At 44.6% G+C, this 22,975-nt stretch overlaps 1 protein-coding gene across 1 annotated transcript; it reads right to left on the bottom strand.

Annotated features, from left to right (window-relative positions):
• Positions 1 to 3,410: 3,410 nt before the first annotated feature.
• Positions 3,411 to 22,184, bottom strand: LOC144596801 (uncharacterized). The gene is made up of 5 exons (XM_078405612.1): positions 21,819 to 22,184; positions 16,943 to 16,989; positions 16,632 to 16,722; positions 9,314 to 10,872; positions 3,411 to 3,880 (listed from the first exon to the last, which is right to left on the bottom strand). Exons 1-5 carry the CDS (start codon positions 22,081 to 22,083, stop codon positions 3,797 to 3,799), a joined length of 2,046 nt encoding a protein of 681 aa, XP_078261738.1. The 5' UTR covers positions 22,084 to 22,184; the 3' UTR covers positions 3,411 to 3,796.
• Between the last annotated feature and the right edge of the window lie 791 nt (positions 22,185 to 22,975).

The raw sequence follows: 22,975 nt of genomic DNA, 5'->3' as shown, positions 1-22,975 counted from the left end.
TTCATTTTGAGCACAACGTGCAGATTGCAGGCAAACACAGTTCAACAACAGTAAGTCCCATATTTATGATTGGAGATGGCAACTTGTTGGTGTTATGAGGAGAGTTGTGCTGAATAATGTGTAATAGCGCATTTCCTGGAGTTCATGTGTAGAGTATGACTCCATTGCAATTTTAAACCAGCAACTGCATCATTTGTTAAATAAATGTTATAGTGTTACAAAATAGGTAAAGTCCAGCGTAAGAGATAAAGGTTCATAATGTCATAAGTGATTGGAGTAGAATTAGGCCATTCGGCTCAAGTCTACTCCGCCATTCAATCATGGCTGATCTAGCTCTCCCTCCAAATCCCATTCTCCTGCCTTCTCCCCATAACCTCTGACACCTGTACTAATCCAAAATCTATCTATCTCTGCCTTAAAATATCCAGAGTTTGCTTCCACAGCTTTCTGTGGCAAAGAATTCCACAGATTCACCACCCTCTGACTAAAGACATTTCTCCTCATCTCCTTCCTAAAAGAACGACCATTAATTCAGAATCAGAATAACCTTTATTGTCATCCAAAAAAACAAGTCTTTTGGAGGAAATTCAGTTACCCACAGTCCAACAATAAGAGCAATAACAATAAGCAATAACACACACAATCACAAACCAACACAAAACAAAGAAAAGAAACATCCATCACAGTGAGTCTCCTCCAGTCACCTCCTCACTGATGGAAGGCCAGAATGTCTTTTCTCTTCCCCTGCTGTCTTCTCCCGCGATCAGGCTGTTGAAGTTGCCACGTTTCAGGCTGCGCCGGACGGTGAAAGGTCCGCAGCGGGCCGACCCAAGTCCCGCGTTTTGGGGCGGACGAAGACGCTGTCGCTGCATGTCAGGGCGGTCGTGGCTCCCGACATTGAAGCACCCGCCGGGCAGAGACAAATCCCGCGGCCTATTTCAGGCCACGCGGGACGGTGAAAGGTCCACAGTGGGCTGACCCAGATCCCCGCGATTCGGGGCGGGCGAAGTCGCTGCCGGAGCTCCCGATGTCGGCCTCCACCCAGGGGCCTGCAAGCTCCCGATATCCACACAGCTCACGGCCGAAGCCTCCGGAACCTCCGAAGGCGAGTCACAGCCGCTCTCGCGGTGCCACCACAGCCTCCAAAGGCAGCCAGCGCCGCTGGTGGTGAGTACAGTCCGCGGGCTCTGTGAACCAGGTCCCAGGTGGAGGCCGCCAGCTCCAGGTGTTTGGCCGATGGTAGGCCGCAGCGGGAACGGAGACACGACCCAGAAAAAAGGTCGGGTCTCTGTTCGGAAGAGACAATTTTACAGTCCCCCCCCCTCCCCCACACACATAGTACACAACCACAAAAAACACTACATCACATCTAAACACCACAATTAAGACAAAAAAACAACACAAAAGACAAACGGACTGCTGGTGAGCCGCAGTTGCTGCGCAGCGCCGCCATTTTGAGCCCTCTGAGTCCCTGATTCTAGTCCTCCACATCCACTCTATCCAAGCCTTTCACTATTCTGTATGTTTCAAATGAGGTCCCCCCTCACGCGCAAATGTCTCAATACCATTCTCCGGGATTTTAATCTGTGGCTTTGGTCACGTTGCATTTATCAACATTACTATGTATGTATGATTTTCCCAAAGCTGTAAGTCGGCCAAGAGTTAAGTGATGATACTGAAGGCTAACCTAATTCTAGCCTCGAGCAAATAAGTGCATTGTTTCACATTATTAAATATTATTGTGCCATGCCCACATTGGGATTATTCGTGCTCTGACTGACAATGTTGTAAACTGGTAATTTAATGCAAACCAAAACAGTTTTGCCCTTATTCCAGGGAATGCCAAATGGTCTGCATGACTCCATGGTGTGTCATCTATCACTAAAATGAAGAGTAATTTTAAGCTTCTCCTGCCTTGAGAAAGGAACCATAATGACTGCCATAAATCCTGCAAAATATTTTCACGAACTTTAGTGTGAGAAATAGTGCATGATAAAGGCACTGTGGATGCTATACAAAAATATACTTTTACCCAAACAACAGAAAATGCTCAATGCAAACCTAGGGAAATATTGGGGCTATTTTAAACATCTGCAAGAAACAATAATCCATGAGCATGACAGCTGTGTAAGCATTTCATGAAGTGAAGAACATGAAACCTTGAAAGACATTGGCTATATGCATTCACTTTGAGTTCTGATCAGTAATAGACAGCTCTCTGGGATTAAAAGATTGGGTAAGATCCTTGCACTTAAAATGGCAGTTCCAAAACATTGATCATCCATTTTCCTCCACAGACGCTGTTTAACCTGCGAATTCTTCCCAGAATATTTGCACCATATGAACTTGTTTTTCCCATAAAATGAACTTGTCATAATGGGATGAAATATCTATCTCACTGTTTCCCTCAGCCTTTGTTTTTGTGTGTGTGTGCTTGAGTACTAATGTTATTTTACACTTGCTGATCAGGCTTTGAAGTTCAGTTTAGTTTATTGTCACGTGTGCCGAGGTACAGTGAAAAGCTTTTGTTGCGTGCTATCCAGTCAGCAGAAAGACAATACATGATTACAATCGAGCCATTTACGATGTATAGATACATGATAAGGGAATAACGTTTAGTGCGAGGTAAAGCCAGCAAAGTCCAGCCACCAATGAGGTAGATAGTAGTTCGGGACTGCTCTCTGGTTGTGGTAGGATGATTCAGTTGCCTGATAATAGCTGGGAAGAAACTGTCCCTGAATCTAGAGGTGTGCGTTTTCACACTTCTATATCTTTTGCCTGATGGGATAGACAATAGGTGCAGGAGTAGGCCATTCGGCCCTTTGAGCCAGCACCGCCATTCAATGTGATCATGGCAGATCATTCTCAATCAGTACCCCGTTCCTGCTTTCTCCCCATACCCCCTGACTCCGCTATCCTTAAGAGCTCTATCTAGCTCTCTCTTGAATGTATTCAGAGAATTGGCCTCCACTGCCCTCTGAGGCAGAGAATTCCACAGATTCACAACTCTCTGACTGAAAAAGTTTTTTCTCACCTCTGTTCTAAATGGCCTACCCCTTATTCTTAAACTGTGGCCCCTGGTTCTGGACTCTCTCTGGAGAGGGGAGAAAAGGGAGTGGCCAGAGTGCAACATCCTTGATTATGCTGCTGGCCTTGCCGAGGCAGCATGAGGAATAAATGGAGTCAATAGAAAGGAGGTTGGTTTGTGTGATGGTCTGGGCTGCATCCACAATTCGCTGTGATTTCTTGCGGTCTTGGATGGAGCTGTTCCCAAACCAAGCTGTGATGCATCCTGATATGACGCTTTCTATTTTATCCTTAAGACCAAGTAACTTTGACATAAGGTTATCTTTAATTATCAAATATACTCCCCCTTTACATGGCTCGTTAAAGGACAGTTGACACAGAGGTTTGGTCTCAACACACCACGATATTTATTTAATCCAAAAATTACAAGCTGAACTGCAGTACAATAACGATACGAAATCAAATGATGAAAATTGTTATGACAGTATTCATGGATCCAGGTCAAAAATGTTGTCACTTAATTTTTCATGCCTTTGACTATGATGTTTAGCAATATAGGAATGTGCAATAGAAATATTTCCTGCAGTTTTAACGTACGACACAAGTGAACAACAAAAGATAATCAATACTCTGCAAGCAGCCTCTTCATTGATTATGTTTTTATAGTGCATTAGATAATGAGTTTTTTAAAATCGTTTTTAGAAAATAATATGTTCAACATCGTATCAGGTGTCTTGATGATGTATTTGACTCCGTTGACAACATTGTATTAATCCCTTTGGTGGTCGTGCAGCATCTCTGCCATTTTCTCCAATTCCAAGTCCATGGCTGCAAGATTTTCAAGATCCTTCTCCTTTGAAGACAATAATAATTATCTTGTGATTAGTATGCTGACTTATTCCTGCCTATTTATTGCATAACAAAAACCTGACCCAATGCAGTGCAGACGCTGTGCCATTCCGATGGTTTCACTGCACTTTTGGGACTGATTTGGTCAAATATGCTCGGCAAAAACCATCCTCTCCGTTAAGCGATGACTGCAGTTTAAAAGTAATAATTTCAAAGGAAGGCCAAGGAGAGGATTATGGCTTTATGGGTAATCAACCAACGTTTCAATTATCACAAGTTATAGAAGTAGAATTAGGCCATTCGGCCCATCGAGTCCACTCCGCCATTCAATCATGGCTGATCTCTGCCTCTTAATCCCATTTTCCTGCCTTCTCCCCATAACCCTTGACACCCGTTCTAATCAAGAATTTGTCTATCTTTGCCTTAAAAATGTCCACGGGTATCCAATATCCAAAAATATCCAATGATGAATGATATTCAGACACATTTTACTCTGGGGTATTTTTAACATAATTTATACAACTAAATACAAATTTAGTGTGCAGAATGTAGAAATAATATTGCAACTTTGCTCTGTGGTGTAATTCAGAAATGGGCAAGCCATAAAATAAAGGATCCAGGGAAATCCTTCACTTGTTATTCAAATACCTATTCCAATCCTAATCAGATTGCAAAGTGCTGGAGTAACCCAGCAGGTCACATGGCATCCCTGTGGAGCACAGATAGGTGACGTTCCTGCTCAGGGCCCTTCTTCAGATGAAGGGTCTTGACCCAAAACATCACCATTCCTCTCCAGAGATGTTGCCTGTCCCACTGAGTTCCTCCAGCATTTTGTGTCTATGCTGCCTCCAGCACTTTGTGTCTTTTTGTGTGTTATCCAGCATCTGCAGTTCCTTGTTTCGACTACTCGAATCATGAATGGTATCCGGCATGTACAGCCACAAGTAAACATTTATTTGTGATTTTGCCGTGGAATTTTATTCATTGAAACATGTGAGAATTGTAATGGTAATTAATCTGAAATATCTACTCTTCGATAATTGAGGCCCAGCTTTTGTTTAAATCAGAAAATAGAACTGTATATATATATATATATATATATTTTAACTAAAATAGTAAAAAAATAGTTTGAAATAATAACAACACATTGCTTTTAATGCCTGAGTAGAAATCTCTAACAGTATGTTAGAGATTAGTATGAATCACCATACAGTCGTTACACATATCCTTGACACAAAAGTGTAAGATTGGTGAGGGAAATGGGGAAAAAAGTGATTTTGCTAAGTAATATTCATTATATTTCAATAGCCTAAATGTATACAGGCTATGTCACTCAATGTCATTTTGGTTTCTGTCTTGGTCTAATTTATTGATTGAAAGTTGAGGTAAATATTCCAACCTACTTCAGTAACCTGTGGAATTGTTGATCAGCAGCTCACGAGGAGGCCATTGTGCTTTTGTCAACTCAACTCTCTAAATAAACTCAATAAATCTCATTCCACCTGCTGGATCCCAAAACTCTGCAAAAATTCCTCTTTCTGTAACCTCCCCATTTCCCTCCTGAAATTATTATTGAAAATATTTTCATGACCTACTCGAACAATACAGTCGAGATCTCATTATGTAAAAAAAATAGTTATCAACTGGCTCTTTTGATAGTTTTGTCTTCTCCTGTTACCAGTCTTCCAGTTGCCAAGTTTGTTTTCTTATTTATTGTATTTAAAAATTATCATTTTGAATATTTCATCAAATTGTCTCTCCTGTGCTCTTAAGAGACCAAATCTCGTTTCTCTGCTCAATCCATGTAACTCAAGCTCCTTTTCCCTGGTACTTTCCCACAAAATCTTAGTCGAACACTCTCCAAGGCTTTGACATGCTTTCTCAGGTAAAATGCCCAGAACAGAACACAGTCTTTCAGATGGGACTTGATCAGCAAAACTGTCCTGAACCTTTGCTGGACCCACTGTTGCTCCAACAGGTTAAAGCGAATGTGGAGTTGAAAATGGGTTGATCAGGCAGCATAACCCAAACAGAAACAAAACAATGGAGTGGCACAGCGGGAGAGACAATAGGTGCAGGAGGAGGCCATTCGGCCCTTCGAGCCAGTACCACCATCCAATGTGATCATGGCTGATCATTCTAATCAGTAACCCGTTCCTGCCTTCTCCCCATACCCCCTGACTCCGCTATCCTCGAGCTCTATCTAGCTCTCTCTTGAATGCATTCAGAGAATTGGCCTCCACTGCCTTCTGAGGCAGAGAATTCCACAGATTCACAACTCTGACTGAAAAGGTTTTTCCTCATCTCAGTTCTAAATGGCCTACCCCTTATTCTTAAACTGTGGCCCCTTGTTCTGGACTCCCCCAACATTGGGAACATGTTTCCTGCCTCTAACGTGTCCAACCCCTTAATAATCATATACGTTTCGATAAGATCCCCTCTCATCCTTCTAAATTCCAATGTATACAAGCCTAGTCGCTCCAGTCTTTCAACATATGACAGTCCCGCCATTCCGGGCATTAACCTAGTAAACCTACGCTGCACGCCCTCAATAGCAAGAATATCCTTCCTCAAATTTGTAGACCAAAACTGCACACAGTACTCCAGGTGCGGTCTCACTAGGGCCCTGTACAACTGCAGAAGGACCTCTTTACTCCTATACTCAACTCCTCTTGTTATGAAGGCCAACATTCCATTAGCTTACTTCACTGCCTGCTGTACCTGTATGCTTCCTTTCAGTGACTGATGCACTAGGACACCCAGATCTCGTTGTACGTCCCCTTTTCCTAACGTGACACCATTCAGATAATACTCTGCCTTCCTGTTCTTACCACCAAAGTGGATAACCTCACTTAGTTGCTGAGTTGCTGTATCCACAGAGTTGCTGCCTTACCGCGGCAGAGACCCTGGTTCGTTCCTGACTACGGGCTCTGTCTGTATGGAGTTTGTATGTTCTCCCTGTGAGTGCGTAGGTTTTCGCCAGCTCCTCTGGTTTCCTCCCACACTCCAAAGACATACAGGTGTTTGTGGGTCAATTGTCTTCAGTAAATTGTAAAATTGTCCCGGCCGTGTGTAGGTTAGTGTATGGGCCGATCGCTGGTAGGCACAGACTCGGTGGGCCAAACGGCCTGTTTATGTGAAGTCCACTCAAGGTCTCTGTTGAACAACCTAACCACAACATTATTCCCCATCACAAAAAAATAATAGCTCACAGTGAGTAATTTGAGAACAATTGATCCAGGCTAGATCAGATTTTGCACCCTTGTCTACAGAAATAGCTGGAGGATCAAGGACAACTTGAAAACGGATATCTTACTATTTTAGCACAGTAAATGAACCATTTCCTAAGCTCCATTTCTGAACAAACCATCAGTAAATCCTTGGGCAAAGGAAATAAAGGAGTCAACTCTGATCAGCCTTTTTTCGTGTCATGTGAAGATGATGGATATCATTATCAGCAGGAGATGATCTAGTTCTTGAAAAGGCATCCCAGATGAGAACATAGGCAACTGCTCTTTGTTCCTGACCATGCTTGCTTTAACCTTAAACTCCAAGGACACCATGATGATCATTCCCCTCAATACGGTGGCAGGCATTCAGCAATGAACTAAATGTAGATTTGACGTGTTTAAATTATTGCATTATCCAGTGTCCAAATTATTTTAATCTCTTTTCTATCTTTCTACCTTACTCTAAAGTCCTGAAAACCATACTCTGATTTTTAGACACAAAAAGCTGGAGTAACTCAGCGGGACAGGCAGCATCACTGGAGTGAAGAAGTAGGGTCTCGACCCCGAAACGTCACCCATTCCTTCTCTCCAGAGATGCTGCCTGTCCCGCTGAGTTACTCCAGCTTTCGGTGTCTATCTTCGGTTTAAACCAGCATCTGCAGTTCCGTCCTACCCGTGCTCTGATTTTTCTTTATCTTTCAACTGTTTTCTGTCAATATTTACCATTGTCTTCGCGTTTTTGCTGTTTACATTTTGCAATGTTATTGCATATTTCAGTCACAAGAGGGCAGCATGGAATAAGTATATAAGCCTGAGACACAAGGAAATTCTTGAGCAAGAAAACAACATGCTGAACCAATTCAGCGGGTCAGGCAGCTTCTGTGGAGCAAAATGGATAATCTACGTTTTGGGTCGGGACCCTTCTTCAGTCCCCAATGTGCTCTCATTTCTCCCTCCACCTCAGTCATAGACAATAGACAATAGGTGCAGGAGGAGGCCATTTGGCCCTTTGAGTCAGCACCACCATTCAATGTGATCATGGCTGATCATTCTCAATCAGTACCCCGTTCCTGCCTTCTCCCCATACCCCCTGACTCCGCTATCCTTAAGAGCTCTATCTAGCTCTCTCTTGAATGAATTCATAGAATTGGCCTCCACTGCCTTCTGAGGCAGAGAATTCCACAGATTTACAACTCTGAGTGAAAAAGTTGTTCCTCTTCCCTTCTCTGTACACATCTCCCATCCCCAAGTCATACATTCCCCTTTATCCCCACTCTTTCCCCTCCTCCCTGCCCTCTTCCACCCTACATCCCTCTTCCGACCTTACATTTTATTCCTCTTCTTCATTCCTTATCTGACACCCTTTTGTCTCCTTTTCACCTCCAGCCTTTGTTACTTACTCTGCCAATCAATCACCACCCTCACCAACCCCCTACCCCTGTATCCACCTATCACTTGCTCCCACCTACGTTGTCCAGCTTTCTCCCCCTTCTCCAATCAGTCTGAAGAGGGCTCATGACCAAAACTTTTTTGCCTCCGCTGATGCTGCCTGATACATTGAGTTCTTCCAGCACTTTATGTTTTGCTCAAGATTCCGGTATCTACAATCTCTTGTTTCGCTATAGAATAATCATACCTGTGCAACTCAACGTTAAGAACTTGCGCCAATTAAACTTGCTTTTCATACTGCTTCCTGTCAAGTTTTATCTACAAGTCTCAGTGTATAATTGTGTTATTTTATTCTCAATAACTATGGAGTACACTGTTCAGAGTCATTGCTAACGCCAAATATACAGTAGACAAAATGCAGGAGTAACTCAGCAGGTCAGAGAGTTGTAAACCTGTGGAATTGTCTGCCTCAGAAGGCAGTGAAGGCCAATTCTCTGGATGCTTTCAAGAGAGAGCTGGATAGAGCTCTTAAAGATAGCGGAGTCAGGGGGTATGGGGAGAAGGCAGGAACGGGGTACTGATTGTGAATGATCAGCCATGATCATATGGAAGGAGGGGAGGGGGGAAGGAAGGAGGGGAGGGGAGGGGGTGGAGGGAGAGTTGGGTAGGGAGGGAGTGGGGAGGAGAGGGTGCTGCAGCAATGCAGGAGAGGTTTGGGCCCAACAGGTCCACTTGGTTTAGTTGTTCTTTAAACTAAGAAATGTAGGATAACAAAGATCTTTATTGTCGTTCATTAAAATAAAAATGATTAAGCTCACCTCTTCCACAGTTAGAGTGTGTTTTACTTTCTCCTTTTCCTCATTGTGATTTTGCTTTCCCTGCTCTTCCTCAAAATCGTAAACCTTTGGGATTTCCATGGACTTGGACTTCAGATAACGTGCCACCTTGTTCATTCTGTCGTACAACCTTTCCTCTTGGAAATTGCGGCTGAGGTTTTGCTCAGTGGGATGTTTCTCATCGGTCTCCACGTTCTGCCCTTGGTCTTCCTCCTCTTGTCTTTTCTCATCATCTGTCTCCTGCCTCTTGTCGTCATGTTCTTCGTGTTGCTGATAGAAGTGACTATGCTCACTGTGCTTTGTTGCCCCTTCACTGCCAAGGCTTCTATCCTCCAAACCATGCCCTTTCTTCCACCAAAACCGGTGGACTTTTGGATAGGGTTCTGTTTTTCTTTCTTCCTCGTTGTCGTTTCCATTGCTTGTATGTCTTTCTTCTATGCTTTCCTCCCTTTCCTGCTTCTCTTCGTTGGAGCTATTATTCTTTTCTTCGTCGTGTGCCTTTTCCTCGCTGTGATACCTCTTCTCAACTTCATCCTTCTCTTCTTTATCTTCACTGTGGTGCCTCTTGTACCCACTGTGATGTCTCTTTTCTTCCTCTTCACTGTACATTTTTTCTTCTTGATCGTTCCTTTGGTTGAGATGCTGCCTTTTCTCCTTTGATTCCTCTGAGCTACTCCTCGAGTGCTTGCTTGTTTTATCCTCGGTCTCCGCTTGGTTTTTATTTCTTTTGAGGTAATTGTGAATATTTGTGAGGCGTTCCAGATCTTCACCAGATTCATCAGAAATATCTGAGTAGTGCTTATCCTGATGGACACTCTTATCCCCTTCTGAATGCCCATGGTTCTTTGTCTTCTGGTTGTGCATGGGAGCATTATGTAATTTATCTCCTTCTTCGCTGTCTCTCTCTTCCAACTCTTTGGAGTCAGATTTCTTGTGCTCGAAATGACCACTTTTTTTGTATTGATCGTTGAGGTCATCATTAGACTCAACTGCCCCTCTGTCAATGTCTCCATGTCTTTCCTCAGAGTGTCCATGAATGCCGGATGGTTTATCCTCCTCAGAGGACTCTTCTTCACTTCTAATGCCTTGTTGTTTGTGATGAGACACATTGATTGTATTCTCAGTATTGTACGTATTTTGTGAGTCTTTCTCTTCATGAGAAGTGGATCTTTCGTCATTCCCTTCCTGACTTCTGTTTTCTGCTTCTCTGTCTTTATTCTCTTGACTTGAATGATGATCTCCATGGCCTCTGACAGCATGGGTGTTTTTTACTGGATAGGATTCTTCACTACTTCTGCTATCTTCCTCGCTGTTCTTTGTTTCACTTTTTTGTTCTTCGTGGTTCTGCCTGTAACGTTTTTCCTCACTCTCATCTTCATTTCTTTTGTCCTCTTCAAAACGTGTCTTCTTGTATTCCTCGATGACCCTCAAACTTCCCTTATTTTCATGGTGAGGATTTTCAGAGTCTTCAAGGTGCCTGTCCTCTTCATAATGATTAGGTCCTCTCTCAAATTTATTTTCTGCTATTTCGTGTTTCTCACCTGGAACAGGATGGGAACAATAAAGCTTACACATCTCTCATTTCATAAGACCACAAGTGATCGGAGTAGAATTAGGCCATTCGACCCATCGTCTACTCCGCCATTCAATCATAGCTGATCTATCTCTCCCTCCTAACCCCATTCTCCTGCTTTCTCCCCATATACCCTGACACACGTACTAATCATGATTCTATCCATCTCTGCCTTAAATATATCCACTGACTTTGCCTCCACAGCCTTCTGCGGCAAAAAAATCCACAGATTCACCACCTTCTGACTAAAGAAACTCCTCTTCATCTCCTTCCTAAAAGAACGTCCTGTAATTCTGAGGCTATGCCCTCTAGTCTTAGACTCTCCCACTAGTGGAAACATCCTCTCCACAGCCACTCTATCCAAGACTTTCACTATTCTGTACGTTTCAATGAGGTCCCCCCTCATTCTTCTAAACTCCAGTGTATACAGGCCCAGTGCCGTCAAATGCTCATCATATGTTAACCTACCCATTCCTGGGATCATTCTTGTAAACCTCCTCTGGACCCTCTCCAGAGCCAGCACATCCTTCCTCAGACATGGTGCCCAGAATTGCTCACGATATTCCAAATGCGGCCTGACCTTATGGAGCCTCAGTATCACATCCCTGTTTTTGTACAAAAGCCCTCTCGAAATAAATGCTAGCATTGCTTTCGCTAGAGAAAGCAAGAGCATTTGCTTGGAGAAAGCAACCTGAAATTGTATTTAAATGCGCGAAGTATAAAAAATAAAGTGGATGAGCTTGAGGCTCAGTTAGACATTGGCAAGTATGATGTTGTGGGAATCACTGAGACATGGCTACAAGAGGACCAGGGCTGGGAACTGAATACACAACATATAGAAACGACAGACAGGTGGGCAGAGGGGGGTGGGGTCGCTCTGTTGGTGAGGAATGATATTCATTCCCTTGCAAGGGGTGGCATAGAATCAGGAGATGTAGAATCAGTATGGATAGAAATGAGGAACTGTAAGGGTAAAAAGACCCTAATGGGAGTTATCTACAGGCCCCCAAACAGTAGCCTCGACATAGGGTGCAAGTTGAATCAGGAGCTAAAATTGGCATGTCGCAAATGTAATGCTACGGTGGTTATGGGAGATTTCAACATGCAGGTAGACTGGGGAAATCAGGTTGGTAATGGACCCCAGGAAAGAGAGTTTGTGGAGTGCCTCCGAGATGGATTCTTAGAACAGCTTGTACTGGAGCCTACTAGGGAGAAGGCAATTCTGGATTTAGTGTTGTGTAATGAACCTGATCTGATAAGGGGACTCGAGGTAAAAGAGCCATTAGGAGGCAGTGATCACAATATGATAAGTTTTACTCTACAAATTGAGAGGGAGAAGGGAAAATCGGAAGTGTCAGTATTACAGTATAGCAAAGGGGATTACAGAGGCATGAGGCAGGAGCTGGCGAAAATTGACTGGAAGGAGGCCCTAACAGGGAAGACGGTGGAATAGCAATGGCAGGTATTCCTGGGAATAATGCAGAAGTTGCAGGATCAATTTATCCCAAAGAGGAGGAAAGATTCTAAGGGGAGTAAGAGGCACCCGTGGCTGACAAGGGAAGTCAAGGACAGGATAAAAATAAAAGAGAAGAAGTACAACAAAGCAAAGAAGAGTGGGAAGCCAGAGGATTGGGACTCCTTTAAAGAGCAACAGAAGATGACTAGGAAGGCAATACGGGGAGAAAAGATTAGGTACGAGGGTAAACTAGCCAATAATCTAAAGGAGGACAGTAAAAGCTTTTTTAGGTATGTAAAGAGGAAAAAAATAGTCAAGGCAAATGTGGGCCCCTTGAAGACAGAAGCAGGGGAATTTATTATGGGGAACAAGGAAATGGCAGACGAGTTGAACCGGTACTTTGGATCTGTCTTCACTAAGGAAGATACAAGCAATCTCCCAGATGTTCTAGTGGCAAGAGATCCTAGGGTGACGGAGGAACTAAAGGAAATCCACATTAGGCAGGAAATGGTGTTGGGTGGACTGATGGGACTGAAGGCTGATAAATCCCCAGGGCCTGATGGTCTGCATCCCAGAGTACTTAAGGAGGTGGCGCTAGAAATTGTGGACGCATTGGTGATCATTTTCCAATGTTCTATAGATTCAGGATCAGTTCCTGTGGATTGGAGGGTAGCTAATGTTGTCCCACTTTTTAAGAAAGGAGGGAGAGAGAAAACGGTAAATTATAGACCAGTTAGTCTTACATCAGTGGTGGGGAAGATGCTGGAGTCAATTATAAAAGACGAAATTGCGGAGCATTTGGACAGTAGTAACAGGATCGTTCCGAGTCAGTATGGATTTACGAAGGGGAAATCATGCTTGACTAATCTTCTGGAATTCTTTGAGGATGTAACTAGGAAAATTGACAGGGGAGATCCTGTGGATGTGGTGTACCTTGACTTTCAGAAAGCCTTCGACAAGGTTCCACATAGGAGATTAGTGGGCAAAATTAGAGCACATGGTATTATTGGTGGTAGGGTACTGACATGGATATAAAATTGGTTGACAGACAGAAAGCAAAGAGTGGAGTTAAATGGGTCCCTTTCAGAATGGCAGGCAGTAACTAGTGGGGTACCGCAAGGCTCGGTGCTGGGACCGCAGCTATTTACAATATACATTAATGACTTGGATGAAGGGATTAAAAGTACCATTAGCAAATTTGCAGATTATACAAAGCTGGGTGGTAGTGTGAACTGTGAGGAAGATGCTATGAGGTTGCAGGGTGACTTGGACAGGTTGTGTGAGTGGGCGGATGCAGTTTAATGTGTATAAGTGTGAGGTTATCCACTTTGGTGGTAAGAATAGGAAGGCAGAATATTATCTGAATGGTGTCAAGTTAGGAAAAGGGGACGTACAACGAGATCTGGGTGTTCTGGTGCATCAGTCACTGAAAGGAAGCATGCAGGTACAGCAGGCAGTGAAGAAAGCCAATGGAATGTTGGCCTTCATAACAAGAGGAGTTGATTATAGGAGCAAAGAGGTCCTTCTGCAGTTGTACAGGGCCCTAGTGAGACTGCACCTGGAGTACTGTGTGCAGTTTTTGTCTCCAAATTTGAGAAAGGATATTCTTGCTATTTAGGGAGTGCAACGTAGGTTTACTAGGATAATTCCTGGAATGGCGGGACTGTCATATGTTGAAAGACTGGAGCGACTAGGCTTGTATACACTGGAATTTAGAAGGATGAGAGGGGATCATATCGAAACGTATACGATTATTAAGGGGTTGGACACGTTAGAGGCAGGAAACATGTTCCCAATGTTGGGGGAGTCCAGAACAAGGGGCCACAGTTTAAGAATAAGGGGTAGGCCATTTAGAACTGAGATGAGGAAAAACCTTTTCAGTCAAAGAGTTGTGAATCTGTGGAATTCTCTGCCTCAGAAGGCATTGGAGGCCAATTCTCTGAATGCATTCAAGAGAGAGCTGGATAGAGCTCTTAAGAATAGCGGAGTCTGGGGAGGTGGCAGGAACGGGGTACTGATTGAGAATGATCAGCCATGATTACATTGAATGGCGATGCTGGCTCGAAGGGCCGAATGGCCTCCTCCTGCACCTATTGTCTATTGTCTAAACGGTGTAGCAATTGCTCAGAACCTGCTGATGGTCTGTGATAACTATCTCAAGGACAGCTCGTGGGTATCTGCTAGAGGTTTGCAAACCCAGCTCCTAAACAATCCACCACTGCATTCTTTACAGAAACTATTGGAAACATCGGAGTAGTGAACGGCAGGAAGATGCTCAATTACTTTAGTAGTTTTCTTCAATCCCACCTCATTGGAAATTCATCTCATCGGATTATTATTTTAAATCCCTATGATATGTTGAGTTTATAAATCACTGCCAGACTCAGGGACAGCTTCCCCCCGTTTGTTATAAGTCTTCTGACGGTCCATGTTTAAACTATTGGACTGTCCCATTCTCCTTCTCCTCTATCTCACGTGCAGGAGGGAACTGCAGGTGCTGGTTTAAACCGAAGATAGACACAAAAAGCTGGAGTAACTCAGCGGGACAGGCAGCATCTCCGGAGAGAAGGAATGGGTGACGTTTCGGGTCTGAAGGAGGTTCTCGACCCGAAACATCAAGCATTCTTTCTCTCCAGAGATGCTGCCTGTCCCGCTGAGTTACTCCAGCCTTTTCTCTATCTCCTCAATCCCATTGTGGACACTAGTTTTTGTCTCTGGAACTGTGGTGCTACAATGCTGAGAACTATACCCTGCACTCTGTATCTCCTCCTTTCTTTTAACTATTGTGCTTGAGTTTGGTTTGATTGTATTTATGTACAATATTATCGAATTTAGATTGAATAGCATGTAAAACAAAGCTTTTCACTGTACCTCGGCACATGTGACAGTCCCGCCACAGTGGCGCACTGGTAGAGTTGTTGCCTTACAGCGCCAGAGACCCAGGTTCAATCCTGACCTCGGGTGCTGTCAGTGTGGAGTTTGCACTTCTCCCTGTGACTGCATGGGTTTCCTCTGGGTGATCCGGTCTCATATGGTCAGAAGTGACAGGAGCAGAATGAGGCCATTCAGCCCATCAAGTCTACTCCGCCATTTAATCATGGCTGATCTATCTCTCCCTCCTAAGCCCATTCTCCTGCCTTTCCCCCATAACTCCTGACACCTGTAATAATCAAGAATCTATCCATCTCTGCCTTAAAAATAACCATTGATTTGGTCTCCGCAGCCTTCTGTGACAAAGAATTCCATAGATTTACCACCCTCTGACTCAAGAAATTCCTCCTCAGCACCTTCCTAAAGGAACGTCCTGGACTCTCCCATCAGTGGAAGCAACTTCTCTACATCCACTCCATCTGAGCCTTTCACTCCCACATCCCAAAGAAGTGCAGGTCTGTCGGTAAATTGCCCCCCTGTAAATGATGTAGGGTGGAACTAGTTAGTGTCCAGGGTGATTGCTGGTCGGCGCGGACTCGGTGGGCTGAAGGGCCAGTTTCCACACTCCATATCTAAACTACAATACAATACAATATATCTTTATTGTCATTGTACAGGGGTACAACGAGATTGGGAATGCGCCTCCCATACGATGCAATAATTTAGACAATGGGTGCAGGAGGAGGCCATTCGGCCCTTCGAGCCAGCACCACCATTCAATGTGATCGTGGCTGATCATTCTCAATCAGTACCCCGTTCCTGCCTTCTCCCCATACCCCCTGACTCCGCTATCCTTAAGAGCTCTATCCAGCTCTCTCTTGAATGCATTCAGAGAATTGGCCTCCACTGCCTTCCGAGGCAGAGAATTCCACAGATTCACAACTCTCTGACTGAAAAGGTTTTTCCTCATCTCAGTTCTAAATGGCCTACCCCTTATTCTTAAACTGTGGCCCCTTGTTCTGGACTCCCCCAACATTGGGAACATGTTTCCTGCCTCTAACGTGTCCAACCCCTTAATAATCTTATACGTTTCGATAAGATCTCCTCTCATCCTTCTAAATTCCAGTGTATACAAGCCTAGTCGCTCCAGTCTTTTATTTATTTAATTAATTTAATTAAACTAAACCCAAAACTATTGTTTCCACCGTCAGAAGACATTTATAACCCTACCCTCCAACGCACACACACACACACACACACACACACACACACAGCTTGTTTTGCAAATTCCAGCGTGGATCGCAGATTAAAACGGTGTTGCATTTGTTGAGTGACCTCGCGTTGATGTCAATGTAATAAACGAGCTCAGGGTTACTGACCGTACAGAGATACACACTTACTCTTTAGAAGGTCCCTGCATTCCGAGGTCACAGATGGGAAATTGGGTTTCGAAAGAGCGTTGGATAGAGCTTCGATGATGCACCGGGTCACCTAAACGAGTAAATAAATGTTGGATACAATCAGCACCTCCTGTTACCTCGATTTACGATAACGATACGTTACCGTCGAACTTTATCTATCCCAGGAGGGAAATTGATCCGCCAACAGTCAGAAAATCACAACATACATGAAACGTTTGTAGATTAAGCTCCAGCAGATAGAGAATTGAGCTTCAGTTTTTTTTTGTTGTAAACATGTGAATGTCACGTACCAATTCGTCTCTCTGTTCGCCCCTCTCCACCGGCAGCGCTTCGATGACTGTCAAGAACAAGAAATAAACAGAATGACTGACCCTAGAACTGCCAAAAAACAAATGCCTCCCGGGGTATCGTTTCCCTGGTTTGTTCTTTAGGAAAACGAACTTCAGACTAACAAACAATCAAGAGAAAATTTGGTTGCACCCGACCTGCAGGTAATAGTCCAACCCTGCCTAAAAAAAACCGTGGATAAGAAGACTTCCTAGGTTGCTGGGATGAAGAGGTGATAAAGAAAGGTTTGAGTTTAGTTTGGAGATACGGCGTGCAAACAGAATGCTGGAGTAACTCAGGGGGACAGGCAGCATCTCTGGAGAGAAGGAATGGGTGATGTTTCGGGTCCAGACCCTTCTTCAAGAGTCCACGCCGACCACCGATTACCCAAACCTTCAATTCTTTTGTTCTTTGCACCTCCTCAAACGTCCAGTTCCCCTCTCCCATGACTCTCAGTCTGAAGAAGGGTCCCGACCCGAAACGTCCCTTATTCCTTTTCTCCAGAGATGCTGCCCGACCCGCTGAGTTACTCCAGCGTTTTGTGGTCTCTACCCGTTCACGCTAGTTCTATGTTACCCCACTCAACTTACAGAGGCAAATTAACCGACAAAACCCGCACGTCTTAGGAATGTGGGGAGGAAACCACAGCACCCGGAGAAAACCCGCGCAGTCCCAGGGATAACGTGCAAACTCCACGCAGACAGTAAAATCTGATCTCTACCACTATACCTTTAGTTGGGGAGACAATGAAAACAGTTTCCCCTAAAGAGATGGCCGAGGGGACGTTTAATGGGATATAACATGATCGGGGTCAGGACAGTGGAAAAACACACGCCATAATGCTAAGAAATAGACGGAGTAGGCCCCTCGGCCCCTCTATCCTGGCCCATTAGCCGGGATGATTATGGCGGATCTCTACTCGCCTCAACCCCTCAGACACAAAAAGCTGGAGTAACTCAGCGGGTCGGGCAGCATCTCTGGAGAAAAGGAATAGGTGAGGTTTCGGGTCGAGACCCTTCTTCAGAACAGGTTTAAACCACCCCCTGCCGTTCCTTCCTACACGTTTCCTCTTCTGCGTCAGTTCTTCATCGCCCTCAATGAAAACATAATAAACAAGAGAAGGCAGGAACGAGGTACTGATTGTGGACGATCAGCCATGATCACCATCAATGGCGGTGCTGGCTCGAAGGGCTGAATGGCCTACTCCTGCGCCTATTTTCTATGTTTCTCTGTTTCTAAAACAGAAATGCTGGAAGACCTCTGCGGCTATTCTCAGGTGAGGCACCATTTCAGTGAAAGTTTTCATTTTAATATCAGCACGTGCTTTATTGATTTGCCTTTCAGTGCGTGTTTTCTTTTTTAAATTAGTTAACTAGAGGAGTGTATTAGGAGATCTGTGCGAGTCCTGGGCGATCTGTCAGAGTGAGTGAGGCCCAACGCAAATTGGAGGAACAGCACCTCATATTTCGCTTGGGCAGCTTACACACCAGCGGTATGAACATCGACTTTCCCAAATTCAAGTAACCATTGCTCTCCCTCTCCGTCACTCCCTCGTGCCAGTTCTCCGTCCAGTCTGACTGTCTCCTGGTTACATTTTACTGATTGTGTGCCTCGTTGTCACCTTCCCCGAGCTAACTCCGTCCCCTTCGATCTCTCGTCTTCACACCCCACTCTTAATAATAATAATAATAATGCATTACATTTATATAGCGCTTTTCTAAACACTCAAAGACGCTTTACAGGGTTTACTAGAACATAGAGAAGAAAATAAATAGATAAATAAGTAAACGAACAGAAAAGGAGACAGAAGGTGAGGTGACGGTCAGTGGTTGAAGGCAGTGCTGAACAGGTGAGACTTCAGTGATGTTTTGAATGTGGTGAGTGAGGAGGAGTCTCTGACGGTTTGGGGTAGTGAGTTCCAGAGGGTGGGAGCAGCGATGGAGAAAGCCCTGTCCCCCCAGGACCTGAGTTTGGTCCGGATGGGGATGGGGGGGGGGGGGGGACAGGAGGTTAGCAGCAGCAGAGCGGAGGGTGTGGGTGGGAGTGTGTCTGTGGAGGAGGTCAGTCAGGTAGGATGGGGCCAGGTTATGGAGGGCTTTGTAGGTCATGAGGAGGATGTTGTACTGGATTCTCTGGGGGATGGGGAGCCAGTGGAGCTTGTAAAGGACGGGGGTGATATGGTCACGGGTCGGGGAGTGGGTGAGTAGACGGGCAGCGGAGTTTTGTTTCCCTCTCCCCTGACTCTCAGGCTGAAGGATAGTCTCCACCTGAAAGGTCGACCGTTCCTTCTCTCCAGAGACGCTGCCTGTCCCACTGAGTTACTGCCAGCATTGTGTGTCTATCTTCAGTATAAACCTGCATCTGTAGTTCCTTCCTACACGACCTGTTTAACAACGTGCCCCGTCCCAGGTGAGGCGCAGAGCAGCGTGTGTTACCTGCCCATGGAACGAGCCGCAGCCAGTCTTCCACTCTACAGGGCAGAAAAAAAGGACGGGCACTCTGAAACGTGGTGCCAATGCGCGCTTTAAAATCAAATCAACGGGGAAAAGATGGAAATTAAAACAGAAAAATCCTCGGCTGTTCAGCCAGCGTCTGTGGAAAGAGAAACAAAATTAATATTTCAGGTCAAAGACCCTTAATTATAACGGTTAGTCGGTGGGCAAAAAAAAGCCTGTTCCCCGTGTTACATCTTTCAAGAGTCAAGGGTGTTTTATTGTCATAAGTCCCAGACAGAGCAATGATATTCTTACTTGCAGAATATGTAAACATCGTACACTGTAAACAATATAATAAACGAGAAAAAGATTCAGTGTGTGTGTATATATATATATATATATATACACACATAGACAATAGACAATAGGTGCAGGAGGAGGCCATTCGGCCCTTCGAGCCAGCACCGCCATTCAATGTGATCATGGCTGATCATTCTCAACCAGTACCCCGTTCCTGCCTTTTCCCCATACCCCCTGACTCCGCTATCCTTAAGAGCTCTATCCAGCTCTCTCTTGAATGCATTCAGAGACTTGGCCTCCACTGCCTTCTGAGGCAAAGAATTCCACAGATTTACAACTCTGACTGAAAAAGTTTTTCCTCGTCTCAGTTCTAAATGGCCTACCCCTTATTCTTAAACTGTGGCCCCTTGTTCTGGACTCCCCCAACATTGGGAACATGTTTCCTGCCTCTAACGTGTCCAACCCCTTAATAATCTTATACGTTTCGATAAGATATCCTCTCATCCTTATAAGATCTCCTCTCATCCTTATAAGATCTCCTCACATACTCACACGTATGCACACCACAGCTAACGATGGCCTGTTTCCTTTGTCATCGTTCCTTTGTTGCATATCTTTCTTTGTTCTATATCTCTCCACATCACCGTCTATATCTCTCTCTTTCCTTCCCTTTCCCCTGCCTCTCAGTCCGAAGAAGGGTCTCGACCCGAAACGTCACCCATTCCTTCTCTCCAGAGAAGCTACCTGACCCGTTGAGTTACTCCAGCATTTTGTGACAATCCTCGGTTTAAGCCAGCATCTGCAGTTCCTCCCCCCCCCCCACACACACACACACACACACACACACACACATGTAAAAAAAAAAAAACACACCAATAATAATAATCAATCAATTCAATCAATAACTGAAGAAAAGAGAGGTGGGGAATAAGGAAATGTTGGAACTACGCCACCAGAACTTATGCTTCTGAGTATTTTCCTCGTATTTCCACTTCGCGGATCTTTATCGATCGCGCTTTCTATTACATGAACAGAGATTGCCAATAAATCGATGCTGGGAATCACAAATCCAGCTTCTTGTTTTTAGAGGACTATCAAGAAGATGGAAAAAAAAATCCCACCCGGCCGCTAAACTGGTGGAAGGAAGGTTAGTAACCGCGACCCGTCCGCTCTCCAAGGTACTGAAAGCGAGAAACTGTCGGTAAAAAGAAGTATAATAATAATAATAATAATAATAATAATGCATTACATTTATATAGCGCTTTTCAAACACTCAAAGACGCTTTACAGGGATTACTAGAACATAGAGAAGAAAATAAATAGATAAATAAGTAAACGAACAGAGAAAGGAGACAGAAGGTGAGGTGACGGTCAGTGGTTGAAGGCAGTGCTGAACAGGTGAGACTTCAGTGATGTTTTGAATGTGGTGAGTGAGGAGGAGTCTCTGACGGTTTGGGGTAGTGAGTTCCAGAGGGTGGGAGCAGCGATGGAGAAAGCCCTGTCCCCCCAGGATCTGAGTTTTGTCCGGATGGGGGTGGACAGGAGGTTGGCAGCAGCAGAGCGGAGGGTGCAGGTGGGAGTGTGCCTGTGGAGGAGGTCAGTCAGGTAGGATGGGGCCAGGTTATGGAGGGCTTTGTAGGTCATGAGGAGGATTTTGTACTGGATTCTCTGGGGGATGGGGAGCCAGTGGAGCTTGTAAAGGCTTGTATAAGAAGATAACTGCAGATGCTGGTACAAATCGAAGGTTTTTATTCACAAAATGCTGGAGTAACTCAGCAGGTCAGGCAGCATTCTTCAGTCTGAAGAAGGGTCTCGACCCGAAACGTCACCCATTCCTTCTCTCCCGAGATGCTGCCTGACCTGCTGAGTTACTCCAGCATTTTGTGGGTAAAAAGAATACGGATTGAAATAAACAGACGCAAGACACAACACTAGGCACAAAATGCTGGAGTAACTCAGCGGGACAGTCTGAAGAAGGGTCTCGACACGACTCGTCACCCATTCCTTCTCTCCAGAGATGCTGCCTGACCCGCTGAGTTACTACAGCATCTTGTGTCCTTCCTCGATTTAAACCAGTGTCCCTTCCTGCACACGAAGACGTTACCTGCCACGACGCAGAGGAAAGCCAAGGTTAGGGGAGGCATGAAATGCATGGTCTTCATCGAAGCCGTGGGCGCTGTGAGCGGCTTGTGGGACGAGAGAGTACTTTTATCCTCTGCTCTCCGCAGTCTCTGGATGGAGCCGAGCGCAAGTAATCCCAATTTAAGGCGGCCGTGCAACAACGCTTGTAACGCGGCGTTAACCTTGGAGGCGGGGACAGTCGACGCTCCCGAGAAATCGCCGTCATCACAGCCCCACAACAGTTTCATCGAAAAAAATGCTTCTGCGTAATCAATCCACCGTCGTTCCCTTCCATGAATTATTTAGTTGCTTTCCTTTGATGGAGATAAACCCAACGAGCGCAGCTCCGTCTATTCCCATTGTTCCATGGCGTTCTCGACTAGTTGATTATGTGTAGCAACCCTTTAGTTAGACAGAGAACGTGCAGATAAAGAATATCAGAATATATTTCCTGTTGCCATTTTAACCCAACCTTCTCCCATTCATTTCCCTCCTCGATATCTACCACTCAACAGGCACTGAAATCCCTCCAACGAGAAAACGCATTAAGATAAAATAAGACGAGAAAAAAACTCTGCCTACAAACCTTCAACTTTTTAAACTTAATTACAAACTACCCTTAAATGGTAACTCGGTTTATAGAAAGAAGAATGGGTTAGTTAGAGTTCCAGGGTTCTAAGTTTTATTTAGTACTAGTCCCCTTTCCAATTGCTGGAAATTATGTTTCTACTCTGCACATCCTCTGGTCCTGGCAACATTCTGGTAAATCTTCTCTGTACTCTTTCCAGCTTAACAACATCTGATAAGGGGACTCGAGGTAAAAGAGCCATTAGGATGCAGTGATCGCAATATGATAAGTTTTACTCTACAAATTGAGAGGGAGAAGGGAAAATCGGAAGTGTCCATATTACAGTATAGCAAAGGGGATTACAGAGGCATGAGGCAGGAGCTGGCCAGAATTGACTGGAAGGAGGCCCTAGCAGGGAAGACGGTGGAACAGCATTGGCAGGTATACCTGGGAATAATGCAGAAGTTGTCTGCTCTCCCTCACTGAAAACAAACCTTGGATACAGTCAGGAAGTGTTCTTTCTTTTGCTCTATATATTATTTGTAGAATATTAAAGTCTACTAGGTCCATAA

Source organism: Rhinoraja longicauda, chromosome 9 (genome assembly GCF_053455715.1).
Source record: "Rhinoraja longicauda isolate Sanriku21f chromosome 9, sRhiLon1.1, whole genome shotgun sequence".
Classification (NCBI taxonomy): Eukaryota; Metazoa; Chordata; class Chondrichthyes; order Rajiformes; family Arhynchobatidae; genus Rhinoraja; species Rhinoraja longicauda.
This window is presented reverse-complemented; position numbering and strand designations above follow the sequence as displayed.

What these genes read in the sequence shown, in the direction of transcription:
- LOC144596801 (XM_078405612.1), bottom strand. Translation starts at nt 22,083, where the DNA reads ATGAAACTGTTGTGGGGCTGTGATGACGGCGATTTCTCGGGAGCGTCG. An exon ending in ATGCAGGGACCTTCTAAAGA is followed by an intron (nt 10,873 to 16,631) that starts GTAAGTGTGTAT and finishes ATCCTGTTCCAG; the next exon opens with GTGAGAAACACGAAATAGCA. An exon ending in ACACTCTAACTGTGGAAGAG is followed by an intron (nt 3,881 to 9,313) that starts GTGAGCTTAATC and finishes TTGTCTTCAAAG; the next exon opens with GAGAAGGATCTTGAAAATCT.